The sequence below is a fragment of the Cyclopterus lumpus genome, chromosome 1 (assembly GCF_009769545.1).
Source record: "Cyclopterus lumpus isolate fCycLum1 chromosome 1, fCycLum1.pri, whole genome shotgun sequence".
NCBI lineage: Eukaryota > Metazoa > Chordata > Actinopteri > Perciformes > Cyclopteridae > Cyclopterus > Cyclopterus lumpus.
This window is the reverse complement of record NC_046966.1, coordinates 6,948,015-6,970,113: the sequence shown is the minus strand read 5'-3', so window position 1 is coordinate 6,970,113 and position 22,099 is coordinate 6,948,015. Positions and strand designations below refer to the sequence as shown.

Genomic DNA, 22,099 nt, shown 5'->3' with positions numbered 1-22,099 from the left:
CTTGAGCGGGTCCATTAAGGAAATGAGAGCGATCAATCAAAACGGATTAATCCAACTTGATCTCCCCGAGGCAGATAGAGTAATTTAAATCTGGCCCAACACACACACACACACACACACACACGTCAGCGGGAACAAATACAACACGTCGGCACGACGCAATGGACATTTAGATGCACACACACAAAGCGGTACACGATTAAGTAATTTTGAGGTTTGCAAAAAAAAAAAGAAAAAAAGCCAAAAGCAATAACTACTTTTCCACGCTTTGCCTCTATGCAACTCAACTTATGCTTGAAGCATAAGCATTGAACTCACGTTAGTATTTGTACATCCCAGGGAAGCGGCTGTACCACGTTGACTGGAAGGTGAGTGCTTCTGACAAGGAAGAATGGTTGCGCTTGTTAAAGCCGTTTCCGTTGAAAACGTGATGAGTTTCTCAGCAGACAAATCTGCTGAATGTTACGTGACCGAAACAAAGAATGAGAGATTTGGGAAACGCTTTTTTTTTTCTCCTTTTCTTTCCTGTTGTGCTTCGGCACGTCTTTTATTTACTGAGGAACGGATGGGCCCTATCATCCGAGTTGACAGGTAATGCCATTGTAACTTTCCCAGAGAGAGGAAGAGCCCAAGGCTTGGTGCTCCAAGCTCACACGCTACCAGATCAGCTCAGTGAGCTGCTAAAAAGATGCTTGAGTGAAAGAAAGCTGTCAGCAGGCGGAATCGCGTCGAGGTAAATCATTCAAGTGCGTGTTACCATTCAATTTGTGGGCCATGAAAAACAAGACAATGTGGGGCTTCATGCATAGTTGCATACAACACACACACACACACACACACACACACTATATGTATTCTATACATTTCTATGAACACATCCATTAATCACAGTAATACACGTATTTCTCAGACTGAGCCTGAGACTTAAACACAGGACTTTAACCCAGGACACTGCTGTTTGTGTTGTAAACGTTGTAACTTAAGTATGTGATGCCAGTTACTTGGTACCTACTTATTTTATGTAACAATTTTTTGTACATGACATACACAGACCGTGATGTTTTCCTGAGCCTAATCAAGTATTTGTGACCTAGCCAAGTGGTTTTGCAGTAAAAACTAAGTAGACCTACGTTGTAAGTGTATTTTCAAAGAGGCTGTATGCATGTAACAAGCTGACACTGAGTTTCATTTTTGAAAAGACAAACAGAAATTGACACGCCGTCCCCGGCACATCCAAAACTGACAGGAGAGGGGTACCTAGAAATAAATTGAAGCGTAGTTGGAAGTCGGAACATGTTGCCTCTTAGAAACAAGAATTAAAGCTTTTCTTAAAACATAGAACTAGATATAGAAAGTTAGTGGAGGGGTTAGCATTACATGAAACTGGATCAAGAAAAATGTGTTCGTAAAATATTTAGAGCTCAAGAGCTTTAGAGAGCTATCGTTCAACAATGATTGAGGGTCACTTGGGTTTTTCGCTAAATGGTAGTTTGAGTTATTTAATTCTTATTCTTTTGGGTCTGAAACCCCCAACATTGTCTAAAATGTAAATAATACAGTTGGTGTCTAAATTATACTGCTTTTACCTTAATTATTGAAGCTGATTCTAAACATTCGAACAGTAGTGGTCACCCTCCGTGTGACATTATCTATCACGTTCCATAATAGTAGCTGGTGGTTTGATACATTCACTCCTATTTCTGTAACGTAGTGAGAACAGAGATGAAGAGGAAACACTGCAAAATGTAGCTTCTTCTCCTCTTTCAACTATTCATCAAAAGCCAAACGACTTCACCTCATAGGGGTGGAAACAGAAATCGGTTATTAAACACGGATGCTGATAAGGCATCCATTAGAGAGAGCTTTTGGGAGTGTTTGTGTGTGACAAGACCGCCGGCAAACATCCATAGCTTCCTGACATTATCGCGCACTGCTGACAGATGTGCAACATAACGGCTATTATCGTTGATGCTGGTGTGATTATTGCTGCCGCGTGATTATTGGGAGCACAGGAGAGCTTGACACATCGTTGTGTGTGTGTGTGTGTATAGAGAGAGAGAGAGAGAGAGAGAAAAGAGAGATGCAGTGAAGGTGACCGTAATTTCAACTGACTGCGTGACGAGTGCGCAAAACACCGTGTTTATGCATTTGTGTTCTCAGCACATATGCATCTTAATTTATCCCTGCGCCCATGTGTATGCGCCTCTTTGCAAATGAAAACCTCTCGACTCTCGGCAGTCACTCCCCACTCCTTTTCAGTTAATTTCTCCAGGTACACACACACACACACACACACACACACACACACACACACACACACACACACACACACACACACACACACACACACACACACACACACACACACACACACACACACACACACACACACACACACACACACACACACACACACACACACACACACACACACACACACACACACACACACACACACACACACACACACACACACACACACACACACACACACACACACACACACACACACACACACACACACACACACACACACACACACACACACACACACACACACACACACACACACACACACACACACACACACACACACACACACACACACGAGGTTACGAGGAGAGACTCACTGGAGCTCCCAGTCGTCTCTTTTCTTCTTCTTCTCCGTGGTCAAACTGCTTCTCTCATTCTCCGAGAGAAGCAGTTCTCTCATTTTGTTTTGTCGTTTGGTTTGTTTCATTAGTGTTTATAAAACTTTTTAAAAATGCTCGAGGTAAAGCCCTCAGGCTGTAATGGAAGTATATTTATTTTTAGATCACATGCACATAACGTGCAATTACATTTTTGTGTACATGGTTCTTTCACACAAACTGGTGCACTAATGTCAAGTGGGTTTTGTGGTAGTTCAAACATCTATTTGTGGAATTGTCATAAATGTCATAAAAAACCTTTTTTATGACATTGTGTTTAGATGTCAAGAAAAATAAAAACTCATGTCACTTACAAAGTAGGACTGTTCTGTTACATGGGCAACCCACGCAGATCATTATTCTTCATTTTCCTGCGTGTCAAAATCCCGCTGACAAACGTTCCATTTTGTGCTCTCGGACTTGAAGCCAGATCAAAAGACAAAACGAGAATCACCACCTCGCTGTCGAGTTGCAGTTTACATCCATGTCTGTCCAACATGTCATCACTTCATCATTATATTATATAGCTCAAGTAATGACCAAAAAAAATCGGTCCCATCTGGAGTCCCAAGTGGACGTTTGTGCTAAATTTGAACAAATTGACACGTGGCCTTCCTGAGACATTCACAAGACAACCTGAAAGCACCATAACAATTAACTACATATTGGCATGGCGGGATCAAAGGAGAGCGCCACTTTCAATGCACATTGAACAGGAGCGTATTGCACGGAGATGTACTTGTACTTATTACAGTGATCTCGCTCATTGCATCTCTGCTGCCCAGAGAGATGTTTCACTTTCTCCTTGCAGCGCATCCTGAAATAGCACCAGGGGCCCTCACAGGCATTGTGCTGCTACGTAAGCGCCACATCCAACAAAGCCCTTCACATACAGTGCATACATATGGTATCTGGGATTTAATGTGCCGCCAATCTTGAATAATTTATTGTACCTTAGAGTGTTGCATGTCTTTTTCATGCATGTCATCCTACAATGACAATAGTATGCATGAATGAGTCCACTCAAGTTTCATGTTCGAGTTTGTTTCCCTCATTTCCCATTTTCTCGAATATTTATAAAATATCAATTGTTCAGATATTGCTGAATTATTCAAACAGCGTACGATTACAACTGTAAAACTAACTGTTGTGATTAATGGCATGTATTACTAATGCTACTGCTCAATAAAACATCCCATTGGATCTATTGTGATCAACTGAATGTTGACACTGTCCTTGCATGGCAGTGCTCTGTGCGCAGTTGTTTTCTCTCTCTCAAAGAAACATTTCCAAGGCTACCTCATTCCATCATGTGGTATTGACAGAAACATTGAGAGCCTTAGCTGAAAGCGCTGAGATTTTTTCATAAAGGCAATCTTCCTTTGTGTATTTTCCAACAGATAAGACATTGTGTAAAAAGGCTCCATTGTTATGGTCTCGTTTGTTTTGCAGTATGCATTTTGATATCACAAGACAAAAAGAGTGATGATTTGTCCCCGTCAAATGCAACATTAATGCCATCGGCAACTTATTGTTTTGTGCATTTATCCATCTTTCAAAGCATCTCACGGAAGATCATTGTAGATCTTTTTTCAGCTGGTGGAGAGACAACACAAGAGGCAAGCTCTCCTGCACATGAAAAGAAGGACTGGCTCTCCGAAATTGTCTCCATCTGATGGTTGTCTGCTAACAACTTTGAAACGAAGCTTCATTATTACAGTCAAATCGGTCATTATTAAGATATTAAAATGTCTCAGGAAGCTTTATTTCGTTGTCTTTTCATCACCCTCCCAGTACTCCTTGTGTTAAATAAATTAATTCCCCTTCATGGTCATTACTGTCACTTTTCAGACAAAGGCAGGAGTGGTTTGTTTTTTTCTGGCTGTGGAAAAACTGCATTCAACACAGGTACATGTGTGAGAGCAGGACAAAAGGGGGCAAAGGATTATGCAAAAGTAAGCTGAGGAAACAAAGAAAAAGCTAGATATATTATTTGTCAATTACCGGGCATCTCTGAGGGAAAGAAAAGAGAAGCAGAAGGAGAAGGGGCGAGAGGCGGGGAAAGAGGAAGCTCGAGGAAAGCAATAATCTCGAGTCATGCTTGGTGTGCTTTTATCACCTTATCAGCCCACACCAGGGAAGGAACTAGACAAATACAGCAGCTTTTTTTGTTGTCAACACAAACATAATACAACCGGTAGTCTTCCCAAAATTGTCAAGCAACACGGGCAGCGACGTCGTAAAACACCATTATTTTATTTCTGCGAAAAAAGGAAGCGCAGGCATGGTGGAGTGTGACGCTATAAGGACCGGAGAAAACAACCAGCTCATGGCAGAGGAGACGATGAGCTAGCGACCTGTAGACGACGCTGGATTCAGGCTGGGTAATTGAGACGGCATATTGCTGCGGAGTAACCTTCCCCGGGACATACCCAAAATATAATATGCAGTGGAGAAAACTCTCATTTACGGCCGGGTAATGGCACTTAGGTCAGAACAATGGCCCCCTCTCCTTGGAAATTGGATAGGCCTTCTCATTAACACTGATTGGTGTTAGGAATGAGCAACGGGTGGAATAACACGCCGAATGGCCTGAAGTTTGCACAGCGGGGAAACAAAGTTGGGGAGTTATAAATGTCATAAAGGTACAATGTGTAAAATAGATACAGGTGTTTGCGAAGTGGACAGTCTGAACTGGTTTAGCCTCACCAACCCCCCCCTCCTTTCTTTCATATTGTAGATGAGCTCGTTATATAAATGCCTCTGCATAGAACTCCCTGGGTAGTGAGTGGAGGGTATTGGGGGCAGATTTTGGATACAGCCCATACTACACACTGCCAATTCTTTGGTGCAACCTTAGGTTTGGGTCTTTGAGCGCCTGGGCAGCGTTCGCAGGTGGGAAGCTGGTGAGGGATCATCATGTCACAACAATAGTGTCTCGGGGCGGTTGGTCTGTGTGCACCGTCTCTCCATATTCACCCCTCTCCAAGCCAAATGGTAAAGTATACAGCAAAGTGGCAACAAACGGAGGGCTCGGAGATTTCAGATCCACTTCCTGTCTGATGATATAAAGCGTGTACTTACAGGCACATTATTTAGAGAAAACGTTTGGTAAAACCAGAAGATAAACAAAGTATAACACGCAATCAGTCTTTCATTCATACCAAACACAAGCTTAACTAATGCTTCATTCTCAATCATATCTAATCTTTCATCTGAGCCAGGTGGCCAAATCAGGGAAGCTGGAATTTCATGTGGACAGAGATACAGGATCTTTTTATTCCATATTCCACACATAAATGCAATAAAGATTTCCAGAACTCTTAGGTGATGGAAGTGCCACCATATGCTCTGCCACTTATTCCCATGCACACTTACGTCTCCTACGTTGCTGCAGAAATTCTTGGCTTGGTACAGATTTTTATTATATATTAAATTAGTTTTTTTTGTAAAAAAAAAGATAAGAAATCTGTGCCAAATACCACATTAAAACACATTATAAATGCCATGCTGTGCTTTGGTATTTAACACCGTTAACATTTGGATGGCAAGCACAGAAACCCCCTCACTGTCAAAACACCGAAGAAAGCCAACGTCCTCTGAATGCCCTATGTCTTTAGTTCATGGTTTTAAAGTTACATGAGGATACAGGTTGTTTTATACAGCGACATTGAGTTTAAAAGAATGTCCTCAGTAACATCGGACTAACATCATTAGGCCTATTAAATCCACAAGAGTCTTAGCTTTTCAGTCAAACAAAACGTATGCAATTCCAAGACTGTTTAGGGAGAATTATGCAAACACACCATTTTTAAGAATAGGCAAAAGTAACATATAGTATATACAGAACTGCAGGGTCTTTGCATATTCACATATTATGGAGGTGAGGTTTACATTTTTGCCTTGCCAAAATGTTGCGCAACATTGGAGCGGTACTTTGGTCCCTTGCCGCTACATACTGTATATTGTCCCAAAGACAGGAATGTTGGCCGGAATTACCGGCGATGCAGCGGGTCTTAGAGGGTTAATGTAAGATTAAGGAAGATTTTCCTGTTCCCTTCTATCTTTTTATATACTTGGTCCGGAATTCACAAATACACCCACTCAAACAGAAAGACACACATACATTCACAAACCATTTTATATTATTGGCACTGAGTGGATGGTGTTAGTGAGAGTCAGAAACCCATCATAACCCACACACACCCCCACACATACATATACACACACACACACTCCATTCAAACTCCCCAGGCCATGAGTGCACTGATAAAGTGCGCTCCCCGACCGACTCCCCTGCTGCACCAGCGACATGCAGAAGATTGTCATGCCAGATTTGTTCGACATGAAGCGATGGGAAGGAAACATAACTGCAGGGAATGTGTGAGAGAGATGAGCATCCAGTGTAAAAAAAACATGAAAGGGGACCACAGAGCGGGGGTGTCTAGTGTGCTCAACCGGTACCAGCTCGTGCATATTGATGTATAAAATATACACGCACTTTATCATAATCAAAGAAATGCATATGCACTTAAGCTGCCCTTACTTGTATTTCTCTCAGTTGAGGTCCTCTTAGGACACGTGTCGAAATGTCTTTTGGGAAAGTGACACATTGGCAAGTCTTTTTCTGACTGATGGCGTGGAAACGTACACACACACACACACACACACACACACACACACACACACACACACACACACACACACACACACACACACACACACACACACACACACACACACACACACACACACACACACACACACACACACACACACACACACACACACACACACACACACCACACACACACACACACACACACACACACACACACACACACACACACACACACACACACACACACACACACACACACACACACACACACACACACACACACACACACACACACACACACACACACACACACACACACACACACACACACACACACACACACACACACACACACACACACACACACACACACACACACACACACACACACACACACACACACACACACACAGCCGAGTTTAATGCGAGTCAAACAAACATTAGTCTCGGCCGCTGCTTAGATCGGAGTGCTCTCCTCCTGGCGATCGTCCATTTCATAAATCTCTGTCTTTGATTGACAGTAATCGCAGCCATAAAACCTACAGAGATGAAAGAACAGCAACATTTTAAACGGAGCCCACAAATATTAAATGATATCGTCTCTCCCAGCAGGGAGCAACCTAGACAGCGAGAAAGCCCCGGTCTTTCAGCTAGAACAAACACGAGTGAGAAACATGCTTTGGGTGAAGGGACTGTCATGGGTCCTTGTTAATGTAATAAACTGGAGTATAAACAAGATCCATAGGGAGGGTCTTTGATCAAGCTAACATCTCTCTCTTATGTCTGAAGTTTTTGAATTTAGAGAGAGAAAAAGAAATGTGGTTATGTACCTTTTTTTTTTTCATCTCGCTTTTTCATCATTCTCTTTCTTGAGCAATGCAACCTCTAGAAATCTCATTCTCTCGCTTAATCACACACACACACACACACACACACACACACACACACACACACAATCTCCATTCTACTTCCACCTCCGTCTTCCTCCCCCACTTTCTAATTTTCACGATTGAGACCCTACCTCTCCATCTCCATCTCCGGCTCGCGGCTCTTGATAAATTGTGAGTCACTGAGGAGACGGGGACTTGAGACAACCCGGCACTCTGAACCTCCAGTGGAAGCTGCTAATCCACAGAGCCGAGAGGTGGCGACCAAATTCTGCTAATACCCAATCGCAACTCCCACTATAGTGACAAAGCCCTACACAAATGTGCCTGTTATTGTGTGCGAGCAGCAGGCTAATATCTGTCTACAAAGGACAGAGGCACGATGCCAGATGAAATCCTGTGAATTTGATTTGGATACAGAAAAGCATCTCGTCGACATGTGCTCCTGGTGGCTCCGTTGCCAACACATCACACATGATGATTAGTCTTACACGACAGCTGCTGACACCAGCCGACGTCCTCAACTCCGGACATAGAAAAGCCCCGTGTGAACACAGTCATATGTATGAGATTATAGAAATAGACAGTAGTGACTAAAGCTGGGCTCGGCAACCTTTACTAGCCAAAGAGCCATTTTGCACCAAATATAATTTGTCTGGAGCCACAAAAGCCATTTGATATCAATGACCGATAACAAAAGGAGTTTGAAAGCGCTCCCAAAGACGGATATGTTTTTTTTTTACTAACGGGCGGCTTAATATCTCATGAGCTGCCACAAAACAAGCAGCAGTAGTTGGTATATTTACTTTGCTCAGTTTGCTGCAGCAGTTGAGAAATCGCTCTTCTTCGCTCGTCTGCAGCTTGATACTTTTCAGCAAATGCTGTGTGCTTGTTCTGGAAGAGTCTTTTCAACATTACATCTTTTGTCGCTTGCTAATTTCTCGTCACATATCAAGCCTACGGGTCAGTCGGCATCGATGGCAGTGAAAGCAAATGAATACGTCCACGCAGAAATAAACGTTCCATTTTCTTCCGTGACTTTGATTTTTGGGGATTCGTGCATTGATAGTTTACCGACGGCGGAGCTCTGCAAATTAGCCACCTGCAGGGAAAAGGCGCTTGACAGCAACGTAATAGGATGTGACGCTCAAATATTTAAAAAATATATCTTTTTCAGTGACACAGCATCACCTCAAACTCCAAGATAAGACGTGTTCCCTTTGAAAGATTGTCCACTGTGCAAAAATGAAATTATAATAACCAATATTTATGTCCCTGTTCCATGCTATTGCCGAGGGTTGCTGACCTCTGGACTGAAGGATCCCTGTGGGCTGTTGGGGACATGAGTGGTTAAGTTGCCCGTTAGGGTTTCAATAAGCTACCTTTAGCTCACACTGTATGAAAAGACTTTAAACCCCCTTAATTTAGTCATCGTTAACAAGCGCTGATCTTTTTATGTAACTCACCTTTCCCATTATTGCAATGGAGCATTTTCATTTTAAGGTCATGTTTGAGATGGAGCTGAAGGCAACGGACAAAGCAACAGCCCTTAAATCTGACTGTGTAGTGACACAGTCACTTCTTAGTAAAATAAAAAAGGCTCTGTTTCAACGTGGGAATAAAGCTTTTACAGATACATAATGAATGGCATGAGTTGGAAAATCACCCTCAACATTTTATACCAATGGAATAAGAGAGCTGCTCTTGGGGCTGAACAATTAGACTAGGAACAAAAGGCCTGAGTATTTAACAGGAACCTCACATCAGTTAGAAAATAATCAACTTCCAATTCAACTTAAATAGCTTTCTATAGAACACACACACACACACACACACACACACACATACTTAATAAGATAAAGTGTTAGCAGTATATTTAACACAACAATGATCAAATTTGATAATAACACTTAAAAGTGGCATTATTATTGACCCTTTGCTAAGTACCGCCCCCAAACGCAAACTGGCCAATCATAGCGTAGCATTAGCAGGGTCCGTCTGCTCCACAGACTCTGATGCATTCATTTAACATTTTCTATTTTTTTTTCAAGCTGGGTTTGTGGATTTCAAGTTCGTCATGGTTAAACATGGTTAAACTAGTTAGATGGAGATGTAGTCACTGATATATGGTTTCTAAAACGTACGTTTCTACTGAAAAACCTTGAGCTACCATTAGCACAGTATGCTAGTACATCCTTAACTTGCGTTAAAAAATCTATTAAGGCGATGAGCATTAAACAATTAGATTATGTGCCAAAAACCTCTACCTGCTTCAGTAGCTACCGCTCTGTACCTGACATGAAGCATCATCGATGTTTACTGAGACACCGGCATGCAGAGAGCGCATGAAAGGCGAACTCACAGAAAATTCATTTTCAACCGGTACATTATTTCACCAGCAGCAGTTGTGATCGTAGGCGATAGGCGGTGTGAATCTTCACTGGCCTCACGATTCGATTTATGAATCACCCGTCAATGAATCTAGACTCATCGCAATGCATCGCATCCTCAGTTTTCTCTATTGCTGCCAATCTTTCATCGAAAACAAGCATTCAGATGAATCTGAACTCCCTTTTTTTATTTAGGAAAAAGCTTTCAAAAGTCAAAGTCAGAGGGCAACAATCTGACATACAAAGCTGCAGCTTTTCAATACCAGTATCCGTGCGAGTCACTTGAGTACTCGCACATTACCAAAATAAAACATAAACACCGTAATGTGCCGTAATCCACAAAAACGTAAATCCACTGAACACCTTTGGTATTTCACACTGTGCTCTAGCTCTAGTTGCTGTGCCTCCCGACGGGGCTCACAGCACCACGGTTGAATTACGGCCTCCATTTCAGCCCAACACTGTTGAAACAGAGCAGCTAATGATGAAGCAGAGCAACAAGTCAGCGAACTGACGCTCAGCGCTGTGGACAAGTAGTGCGTGTAAGCTCCGCCCTCTGAGAAACACTGATCAGAGGTGAGGAGAGCGTGCGAGAGAGAGGGAGGAGAGAGAGAGAGAGAGAGAGAGAGAGAGAGAGAGCAGCAAGAAGCAGTGACGACGCTGAGCTGACATGAAAGCAAACTCCCGATTATGTTCCGTCGCTGCGTCGGTGACCAGAATCTTTCACGGCCGCGTCGTGACCAGAATTGCGAAATGTCAATTATTAGGCGATGAAATCATCACTCACCAGCTTACATTTTCACTGGATGTAGCTTGTTAAGATGCGGTTAATTATGTAAATCGTACTTAATATTGTGGGTCTTGCGATTAAAGAAAAGTACTTTTGCAAATAAGAGTCCAATATAAACACAATTAATTGTTTCTAGCTTCTCCCTAATCAGAAATGTCTTGGCAGCTGTTTAATGGTCTCAAACAAGGCGATGATAAAAAGAAATAAAAATAATGTAATCGCAGTTCATCAGCTCAGTGAAATGTCTTCAAGGCCAATGAAAATGATAGCGGACTAAAGTTACCACATAATAAAGTAGCCGTGCTTTGCAGTGCATATTTTCACATGGAAGGTCAGCCAGATTTGACATGTAGTTAATTTCTGTGTGTGTCTGTGTGTGTGTGTGTGTGTGTGTGGCTGCTGCACTGCAGGTGGTGACTGGAGGCTTAATGAAAGGGCCAGTTGTTTCGCAGGGCTGATTTGCACGGAGCAGATGGATCGGCCTCTCTGGTCTCAATCTTGTCCCACATTGCTGCTGTCGCCCCATTTAACAGCCAATTTCCTGCCAGCTCATCACAAACACACACACACACACACACACGGAGAAAGCAGCAAACACAGTGAGAGGTGGTAGACCGCAGAGATGAGCGTAAATGGAGGGTGAAAACAGTGGGGAATGCACAAACAAATGTGCCCTGGTACACCGTTGATGAGAGCGATACAAGCGTCTTTTTGTGCACAGACGAGCACAACAGTATTTAGGCACATAAAGGCGCGCGCGCACACACACACACACACACACACACACACACACACACACACACACACACTTAAATCCTATGGGGAAGCAGTGGACACTATGCTGTTTTTAATGAGCTCGCGCCAGATGTCTTCCCAGGCTGCGGTGCATGACTAGTTGATTAATCAAGTACATTTTACTAAGAAACACTGACACATACACACTAATCCTAATTTATCACAGTAATCTCAATTTTTCACAAACGCAGTAATCCCAAATGACCCCCCCCCCCCCCCACACACCCCCCCCATCGCCGCCCCATTATCTCTCACACACACAGTGCGCCTGGTTTTATAATACGCTCCATCTACGCGCCCAGTTGAGTCTGCGTTTTCCATTTCCACAGGTCCACCATGACACCTGACTGATTCACACTTGTAGCACGTGCGCCGCGTTTCACGCTCTCTCACGGCCACGCACGCCGACACACAGCGCGCCTTCAGCCACTGTTACGTGCGCGACTGCTCAGGATTTCTTATGAGGGCAGAGACGAGTGGCCGGCCTCGACAAAATGGCCTCTGACTTTCAATCTCTGCACCCTGTGCTGCAGGGGCGCTCTCTCTTTTATCCGCTCTGCCCCGCCACTGGCAGTCAGCCTTCACACGTGCGGGGGGCGGAGGGGTTATGGGATATCGCCGACCGGCCGGCCGGCCCCGACGTGTTGCTGACATCGCACTGGTGAGATATGGCCTCGCTGGAGGCACAGGTCTCAGTGTCCATGCGGCAACGTTGGAAAGCGAACATGCTGAGAAGTATCTCAACATCGCTGTGCAAAAACACGAGGCTTCGCCCGCAGGTAAATATCATGTTTTAATTTTGCTCTCAATTTCTTTTTGCATGCAATGTTCTGACCAATCTGTGGATTCTCACATCTCGACATAAAAGCTATTTAGCGCTAAATTACGCTATTATTATTCACTTAAGTGCAGGAGCAAGATGACGCCTCGCCCTAATTCAATTTCCTGAGCTTATCTATATGGTGTCCAACCCCTTTCTCTCCGACTTGTCTTTTCGGTTCTCTCTCCCACATCCTGTTCATCATCCTCTCTCAAGACAGGAACCACAGGGGGCGAGGGGAAGATGAAGCCGAAGCTCAGCGAGACGTCCGGCCATCCAGAGTCTCACCTCCTGGGTTCCAGCATTGAATGTAAGCCTTTTATACTCAACCAACCACTGGCTTAAGATGATTGTCTGCAAATGCAGAGAAATTAAGTGTGTCATACCACTTGTGGTTGCAGCAAAAAGGTTATATAGGCTTTAATGGACTTCCCGTGATGGAGAGTCTGGCGGAGGATCCTGAGAGCGTTCAGGGGAGCTGTGAAATGCTCTAAAGACATCAAAGAAGAACAAAAAAAGTCACGTTTGCCGTCGTTCTAGCTTCATAAAGTAGATTCATTCTGCTGGAGATTGTGCACAACTTGTTGTGTTTTGTTAAACTCCAAAGTACATTTAACCAATCATATATAATTACGTGTACTTTTATAATATATGCGTGTGTCTGATGCACAAAGCCCCAGCGAATGCTGTTGCTGTCGTCGAGTGCAGAATCCCTGAAGGTAGTGAGGGTGAACCGGCCCCTTCCGTCACAGCCGGGGATCGGACCAATAACTTCCAAGCTACTGGCTGGGCGTCTCTACCTCACCTCCAACCCGGCATATCAATCTTTCCGTACAAGCGTCTTGATTTATCTCTCGCCTCTTGACCACTACTATAGCAAAAGAGGCTTTTCTCCTGAGTTTTACGTGAATGAAATTTACTGGATCGTGCTGCTTCCGCAATGCAATTTACATTTACTCGGCAGCTCCTTCTCCTCGTCCCGCCGTCCCCGGCCCTTTTACGTTTCCAGTGACAGGTGGTGCCGCTTTGACAAAGTGGCAAACGGCAGTAAAGTGCCAGCAGGGCCACGGAGAGTTATAGCACAGCGATATGCAATGACATCAGAGCAACTGTTTACACCAAATCACACACACACGCGCACACACACACACACACACGCACACACACACATATAGCACATGTCAGTACCTTCTGTGCGGATGGTGAAGGGGGAGTCCCCCAGTCTCTTGGCTGAGAACTGCCCCCCCAGAGAGGTCATTAGAAAGCACAGGCTGAAGAAGCCTATTCCCACCACGAATATCCTGCAACACAGGGGGGAGGAGAGAAGGAATACATGAAAAGGGAGTTCAGACAGATAGACATATTTACAGGGACGGGAAGGTAATATGAAGCTGGGGGTGGGGGGGGGTTGTACAAGTCGACAACCGTTGAGGACAGGTCCGCAGGAAAGAATGATTGGCGGCAAGAGGCAAAACAGGGGAAGGAAGATAGAGATGCAAAGTAGACGGGGTGAGGGGAAGATGTGGGGAGGGGGAGAGAGACGTGGAGAGAGTCGAGAAACAGCAGGCGGCACATCCAGAAGCCATGAGCACAAATAGAGCAGCGATCGCACGCGGACACGTAGACAATCGAGGCCAAAGGGCACTTGAAACATTTTCGGCGTAGCTCACGTCATCGGTTGGCATACACGAGGGTGAGCGGTTTGTCCCCAAAGTGCAGGCAAAATGCGATTATTTATGCAACATCAGAGGCGCGCAGAGGGGACAAGAGGAACACAAAAAAAGGGGGGACATAAGACAGGCAAAAAAATTAAATATTGAAGCATCTCAGGTGGCAATGAGAGTGTAAAGAGAGCTAGGATGACAGTTGAAATCTCACTCACGCCTCTGTATAATAAATAAACAAAGTGATGGCCGATGCGGGAAGCAAAAGTCCACACTGAGTGACTAAATTCTTTACATTTCAAAAGCAAAAGATCTTGCTTTGAAACTTAACTTCTTTGTGGGACAGATATTTGAGACGCCACTGCGCCACAAAAGGAAAGAAAAAGAAAAAGCGACTGTGTGGATTCTCCCTCGTTAGACAGTCATATGTGTAAAAAATAAATAATCGTTTCCTAGTTAAGCTTCTCGATTTGCTGAATATGGATCAGAGGTTATCTTATAATGCAGAGACACTTCGGGGAACCAGAGAGGCAAAGCTGTCTGTGACCCTCACCCACTGGACCCTCCCCCCCCGTGAGAGAACATCCATGGAAGACTTTGGAGAAGTAGTGCCGTACAAATGGAGATTTAGGCGAGAAAAAGAAACACTGAATTCATGCTACATATTTTAGCAGCTGAAGCCACTTCCCTAAATTCCCTCATCGTGTACATTTGTTTGGGTAAACACATTGTTATTTTTCCAAACACACACACACACACACACACATATATATATATATATATTAACAAACAAGCAGTTAAAAACTGTATCCGGCATATGAAGAATGTAGTTGAAGCAACAGCGCAGTAGTAATGTAGAAAAGTTACCAAAGCTGCTTCGGTGACTAATTAATCACAATTCACTTCATAATTTAAAACCAACTTTGCACCGGTGACCTTTAAACTCGTCAATTCTGGCCCCAGAGGATGGGAAAAGTGAATGTTAACAGAACAAATGACTGCATTATTCATAACTGTTGCTTTCTCCTCAAAGCCAGGCGAGGGCTGTTTCCCTTAATTCTGACGGCGCTTTCCTGAAATGGTAAGTGGCTCCAGTCACGCAAAGTTAGCAACAAAAGGCCTTAATATTGATGAGGCCGTACGAAATGGGTTGCCATCAACGGCGCGTGGAAGGGCGGCCACTTAAAAGAACATTTCGCCGGATTGATCGGGATTGACCCAACGGAATCGGGATGATGCCGAGTAATCTGTTAAGTATAGAGCGTGGCGGTTTGGCACACTCCCCGGGTGACTTAATATTCCAAGACAAAGCCCATCTTGTAACATGCGGGCTTCAAGGACAGACAGTGGGAGCACAGGAGCACATTGACGAAATATAATCATCATAATCATCATCATCATCACCACCACCACCATCATCATCATCATTGAGGCTCTTATCTAATGGGGTGAATCAAACATGATTACAGCTATGCAGTCGTTCCAGTTAAATTGGTAATTCATCCTCGTTTCTGAAGCAAAGGGATCAGATTACTATTCTTTTTTCTCTCTTTTGGGCTGGAGCTAATGAATCACAGCTTTGAAGGAAAACGTTTCCATTTTTCATATGTATGTATGTGTATATATATATATATATATATATATATATATATATATATATATATATATGTGTGTGTGTAAATGTACACAACCCTTAGTTCTGATAATCAACCTCATAGGCAGTACTCGTGGTGAGAAGTGTGATTATTGATTGACAGTGAAAACATGGGAACGTTGTGACCTCACCGTGAATTTTACATCCAAAATCCCGGCACCTTAGCAGCTGGCACATTCACTATGCTCCTCATTTACCTCTCTTTCCCTCCCAGGACACTGTAATATTATGACATAATAAAACATAACCCCCTCCCACCCCCAGCTGTTACGGGCATATTGTGGAATGAACTAGAATAGCTCAATCACTGTCAGCGGACCACAGAGCTGCGATACATTAACTTGCCGAGAATCCAATCATGGCGCTGAAGGGGTTATTTGTCACGAATATGACACCATGATCCAGAGATACTTATACCTGGATTATGCACTTACTATATACGACCATATATGGTCAGCAAGCCAAGTAGGTGGAAGCTGAAAATTGGCGTTTACACATTACACCTCTCCCCCTCCCCCCCGGCATTATGTGTTTTCCATTGTCATCGCAGTGCCTTGCCTTATTAAGTCAGGAAGACCGAAGAGGCCCAAATGACAGGTTTGGAAAAAGATAAAGGGGGTTACACAGAGGACACATTGCGAAATTGGCTCATTTTACACCTCACTTTTATCTATTCTCTCTACGGATTAATAATCCTGCGTGTGTTTGTGCGTATGTGCAGGAAAAAAAACGCAGTGATTGATGGGAAGAGAACGGAGGAGAGAGGAAAAAAAAGAAAGATGAAAATATTCCGCTTATGTGGGTGTGCAGAAGCCGGCCCGACGCCGTCATCGGGGCGATCGTTTCCTCTCTTATCATTTACCCATTTTTCTCAAAGTGGCGTTAGGTGGGTGATATGAGAGGATTAGGCCCCGGTCCTGCCTGACAAGTCCTTAATTAACAGGCTTAAAGTGAATGCTCTGCTCCCCATAATTGGATCAGAAGGAAAGATCCGCTATCAGCTAATTGGCTTCCTCACGCACACATATAGACTGATCAGATTCAGCCTCCAGGTGTATACGTTTGGATGGGTTTGAAGCGTGAGGCGTGGTGGGTTCTCCAAGAAAAGTCTTCAAGGCACACGATCGATAACCTAAGATCATTGATCCCTGAGGGCCAACCCGGTGGCTCAGCGATGGTAGCCGAGTTCTTGCCGGTCAAGGTTTGAGTCCGGCCCAAGGCCTCTTTTCCTACCCGTCACTCCCTCTCAACCCCCTGCCTTTCTATCAAATGAAGCAGAAATACATTTTATAGAATAATCTTTTAATCGTATACCATCTTTATTGCCTGAAAGTCTGTCTAGTGACGCCCCAGTGATCCAAGACGCTTATTCACAATAAACCCGGTTCCAGTTTGGCCCCCCCAAAAAAACAATCTAGCATTCCCAGTGAAACGACTGAAAACCACTGACTATCTCCATTATGGTGCACACACACAAATCACCTGTGACACCTGCTCATGGTCCACGCTTGCCAAGGCCAGTGTGGGCCTCGTCTCAAAGGCTGCTTAATTGAGTGTGTTTGAATGAGCGCCTGATCTACTGAGAGGCGGCATGTGAAGCAAACCAGTGCGGTGATAAATGTGATGAATCAAGCGGCTCTGTCGCCCCAGGTGGACGGCTGTACCCACCGGAGGGGATCCGCTCACAGATGCCGGTGATGTTATAATCTCCAACTCCCAGAATTAAGATAATTGAGTAACGAATTCAAAGCCTGCCATGATTCTATACCTCTCAGGGCAAATAAAAGGAAGCAGGTTGGCAAGGCATGGCCCAATGGAGCGTACGGCATTACACACGGTGTAAAAGTGGTTTACACGTGTCACAGATTCCTCTTTACATCTTCCCAAACAAAGCCCGCATAATGGAGCTACCCATGCTCGGAGAAACTAAGTTAGAGCTCGCCTGACTGCTAGTACGGGCTTCCTTTCTCTGGCTCTCTCACGGTCATGTTGTCCCTTTATCCATGTGGATCTTAATCGAACTCATCCTAGTGGAGAAACATCTGGCGTGCGGCACGCGCACACGTGTCTGCGTTTAGGTGAGCGGTGACACACACAATGCACACCGTGCCATGTGAACGGTGGACACGTTTTAAACCGAACCCGGTGCTCCGGGGTTGGACGTCACAGCTCTTTGTCTCTTACCTGAACGGTTTGAACGTCACGAGACATCTTCTGACCATAATGTTGCCGTCGGTGCAGCCAGTAATCATTTTCCAAAACGGGCGACCCCTGACATCGTTGCTAACTCCCCAACGTCGGACTTGACGTGACCGAACATCTTTATTCCGGCGGTCCAACTCGGTTTGTTTTGAACGGACAGCGCGTCCGCGAGCGCCAGTTCACTCCTCCCTCCCGGTGGAAAGTTTCATTCAGCAAGTCTCCTCTGCCGTGTTTGAAAATGACATTCAGAGCTTTTTATTCCGTCGTCAGGCAAACACTCTGGAGCCGAGGTGAAGACGCACGCGGGACGTGTCGACCGTCGGGAGTCATTATCCGGCGTGAGTTTCTCTGCGAAACAAACGGCGTTGTCGTCAGACCTCTGGGTGAAAGTGTGCGCGCGTGCGTGTCGACGGTGTCCCTGTGGAGGAGGAGCCCACGGAGAGGAGAGCTGTCGCTTCACGGACGTGTGAACTTCCCGGCGAAGCCAGAGCGAGTGTGGCAAGTGGCCGTTTCGTCCGAGTTCACTTCTCAAGAGCCCGAGCTGGCTGGCTTTCGTTACATCCGGTTGGTGTTGTCAAAATAAAAGCCGTTGTTGGTGTCCCGTTTCTAGGAACGGCAAGAGGCAGAGTAACACGTGAACAATCAAGTCAAGTCGTGTAATGTGTCTTTATACGACCCCCCGCCCCAAATTGCGATGTTTTCACAATCAATTCACATGGTGTCCACAAAAAATAAATGCATTTTTATTTTACATTACATTACATGTCATTTAGCTGACTTACAATCATGTTACATTCATACACTGTAGAACAGCTACAGGGAACAATTCAGGGTTAAGTGTCTTGCTCAAGGACACATCGACTAGGGCGGGGATTGAACCACGAGGCCCCTGATTGAAAGACGGACCTGCTAACCACTGACCCACAGTCTGTAAGCATCCTAAACAACATTTGATGTTTGTTTTTGTACATTTTAAAATCAAATATTGAATAAAAACACTACATTATATGAACAAATAAATAATTAAAAAGGAGCATTAAAAGTGTGCCAATATGCAAATGTACTTTCTGTGTGATCCTTTGGGCTGTATATTTGTCGAGGTCTTGTTGTTACTGTGTCTCGGTTATGGTTATTGCACTGAACGTAATAATCAAATCAATGTCAATGGACGAACTCCTCGAGGCTGTAGGCTAAAGCACTCAGAACACTACTCGGTGAGAACTTTTTTTATTTTAATTTTATTTGGGATGAGATTCCCCCACTACTTCCTGTCACGTTGTTCCTTCCCCTCGCTGACTTGACGCTGGTCCAGCGGCACTGATGGACAGATCCGGATGATCTGAAGCCCCCGCATTTCACCTCCGCATGGCGGCATCTACGGCTTTCATGTTGGGACATTAAAAGCACTCAAGTAGCACACAACATCTAAACTCTCTATGTTGCTGCCTCAGTGATAGAAAAGCACTGAGCAGTTCACTATATCCTGCGTATTTCCTATGCAGGCTGTCAAGGGACCACGACGGTCACCGAGTTGGAGTGGATCACCGGCTCCTCTGGTCACCAAGGGGGTCTTTGGAAGTGGAATGAGTTATCGTGTGTGTGTGTGTGTGTGTGTGTGTGTGTGTGCGTGTGTGTGTGTGTGTTTGTGTGTGTGTGTGTGTGTGTGTGTTTGGTGTTGACTGACAGGGGAACACTGTGGGAAGCCTAGTGTTGAGCATCGCAGTAAATCATTTCAGCACCACGGACAGCGAATGTGAGCAGGATACAACAGCGGCACCCAGCGGCAGGTGTTGGAATCGGGCTGTCACAGCAGCGGTCAGATAGATAGATAGATAGATAGATAGATAGATAGATAGATAGATAGATAGATAGATAGATAGATAGATAGATAGATAGATAGATAGATAGATAGATAGATAGATAGATAGATAGATAGATAGATAGATAGATAGATAGATAGATAGATAGATAGATAGATAGATAGATAGATAGATAGATAGATAGATAGATAGATAGATAGATAGATAGATAGATAGATAGATAGATAGATAGATGGATAGATGGATAGATGGATAGATGGATAGATAGATAGATAGATAGATAGATAGAAGTAGTAATGCGTTGTAGTGTAGAACTTAGAAAAATAATAACAAATAGCATTGAATTTAACAAGTATTTTTTTTAAAAAGTCCTCAATTGTTACTTAACATTACACCCACACAACACACCACGTATGGCACTATACATAGACCTAGATTGAACACGGGGGGGGTGGGGGGAGCCCCGAGCTAAAACTTCAAACAGTCTTATTTGTTCAGTTGAATTATTTGCAGTCAGTTTTAGTCGCGGCACAGATTATACAGTCTTTGTGGCCAGCGGAGCGTTGGAGCAGAAATGGAGGCAGAAGGGGGAGATCTGCAGGGGACCAGACTGAAGATGACAGTGCGATCTCAAACTCCCTTCATGCATCGCTCGCCCTGGTACATGCGGATTTGACTGACAGCCCGTCGCCCGTGCAGGCTGTTGTGGGAGTAGTTTGGCTCTATCAGCGAGAAACCACTGGGCAAACATGGGATTTGTACACCTTTTGTTTGTTTGTGTGTATGTGTGCATGCGTGTGAGAGTCCGCACAAATGCACGAACGCGCATGCATGCAGGCGCAAACGTGCACGCGCAGTAGTCGAAAATCACTCAAGTTTGAAAAGCATTTTGTCAGTCAGGTTGCATGCCCCGAAAGGCACACCTTGCTTCAGACTCGTACAAAGCAAATATAGACATTTCACCCCGGCTCACTTCAAATGAATCATTTAGAAAGTCTTGTGCCATCTGTATGGTAGATGGATTGCAAAAATGACAAGAGCTGCCCACTGCAGCATGTGAATGGTATTATGTCATTGGAAGAACCGCAGAGTTATTAAGTTCAATTCTCGAGAAGACCAAGTGCTGCAGGCCCTGTCACAGCTATAATATGCAGCTTTTCTTGTGTTGCTTTTGCTGGTCCAGTCCTCCTCCCCCTGAGTTGGTTAAGTTCCTTCTCTTCACTTGTCACTATTGTTAATGAGCTGTCTACCTTGATACAGCATCCAGCCCGAGGCGGTGCTAACCAGCATCTGTGAAGCCACCGCAGGCAGAGAAGAAGCAGACGATCTGTAATAAAAACCAAAGGCGGTCCTGATGTTGGTCCCTTCTCTTGTGCCGTGCATTTGGTGTCCTTGCACTTTTGCTATCTCTTTGTTGTGGTTGATGTTTACATAGGACTTCTCCACCCAGTTCATTAGGGGCCTGAGCAAATGCTAAATACCCTGAAACGTATACTGGTGATAATAAAGCCAGAATCCGGATGGGGATAAATCCACAATGTGTAATTTATTCTGTTCATATATATATATGTTTGTCCTTGGTTACAAACGTTGCACATTGAAGCTATGCTGCATGTATAATATAGTAGAGACTACAGAATAGTGTTTCCTGCAGGCCAGACTTTTCTAAATGACTGTGACTAAACCAATCAATAGTTTATGAATTTGGGATCTGGCAGCTAATCAATATGGCATTTTAGCAAATGTGGTGGGACATATTTTAGCAG

General features: G+C 44.3%; 1 protein-coding gene across 1 annotated transcript in view; it reads right to left on the bottom strand.

Moving 5' to 3' along the window:
• The window catches only part of LOC117739445 (alpha-1,6-mannosylglycoprotein 6-beta-N-acetylglucosaminyltransferase B-like), a 109,621-nt gene extending 90,613 nt beyond the window's left edge, over positions 1-19,008 (bottom strand). Inside the window, exons 1-2 of the mRNA XM_034545857.1 lie at positions 18,496-19,008; positions 14,182-14,294 (exon numbers count right to left, since the gene is read on the bottom strand). Coding sequence (XP_034401748.1) covers positions 14,182-14,294; positions 18,496-18,563 — 181 coding nt within the window. The 5' untranslated portion in view covers positions 18,564-19,008. The remainder of the gene's footprint in view (positions 1-14,181; positions 14,295-18,495) is intronic.
• Positions 19,009-22,099: the final 3,091 nt, after the last annotated feature.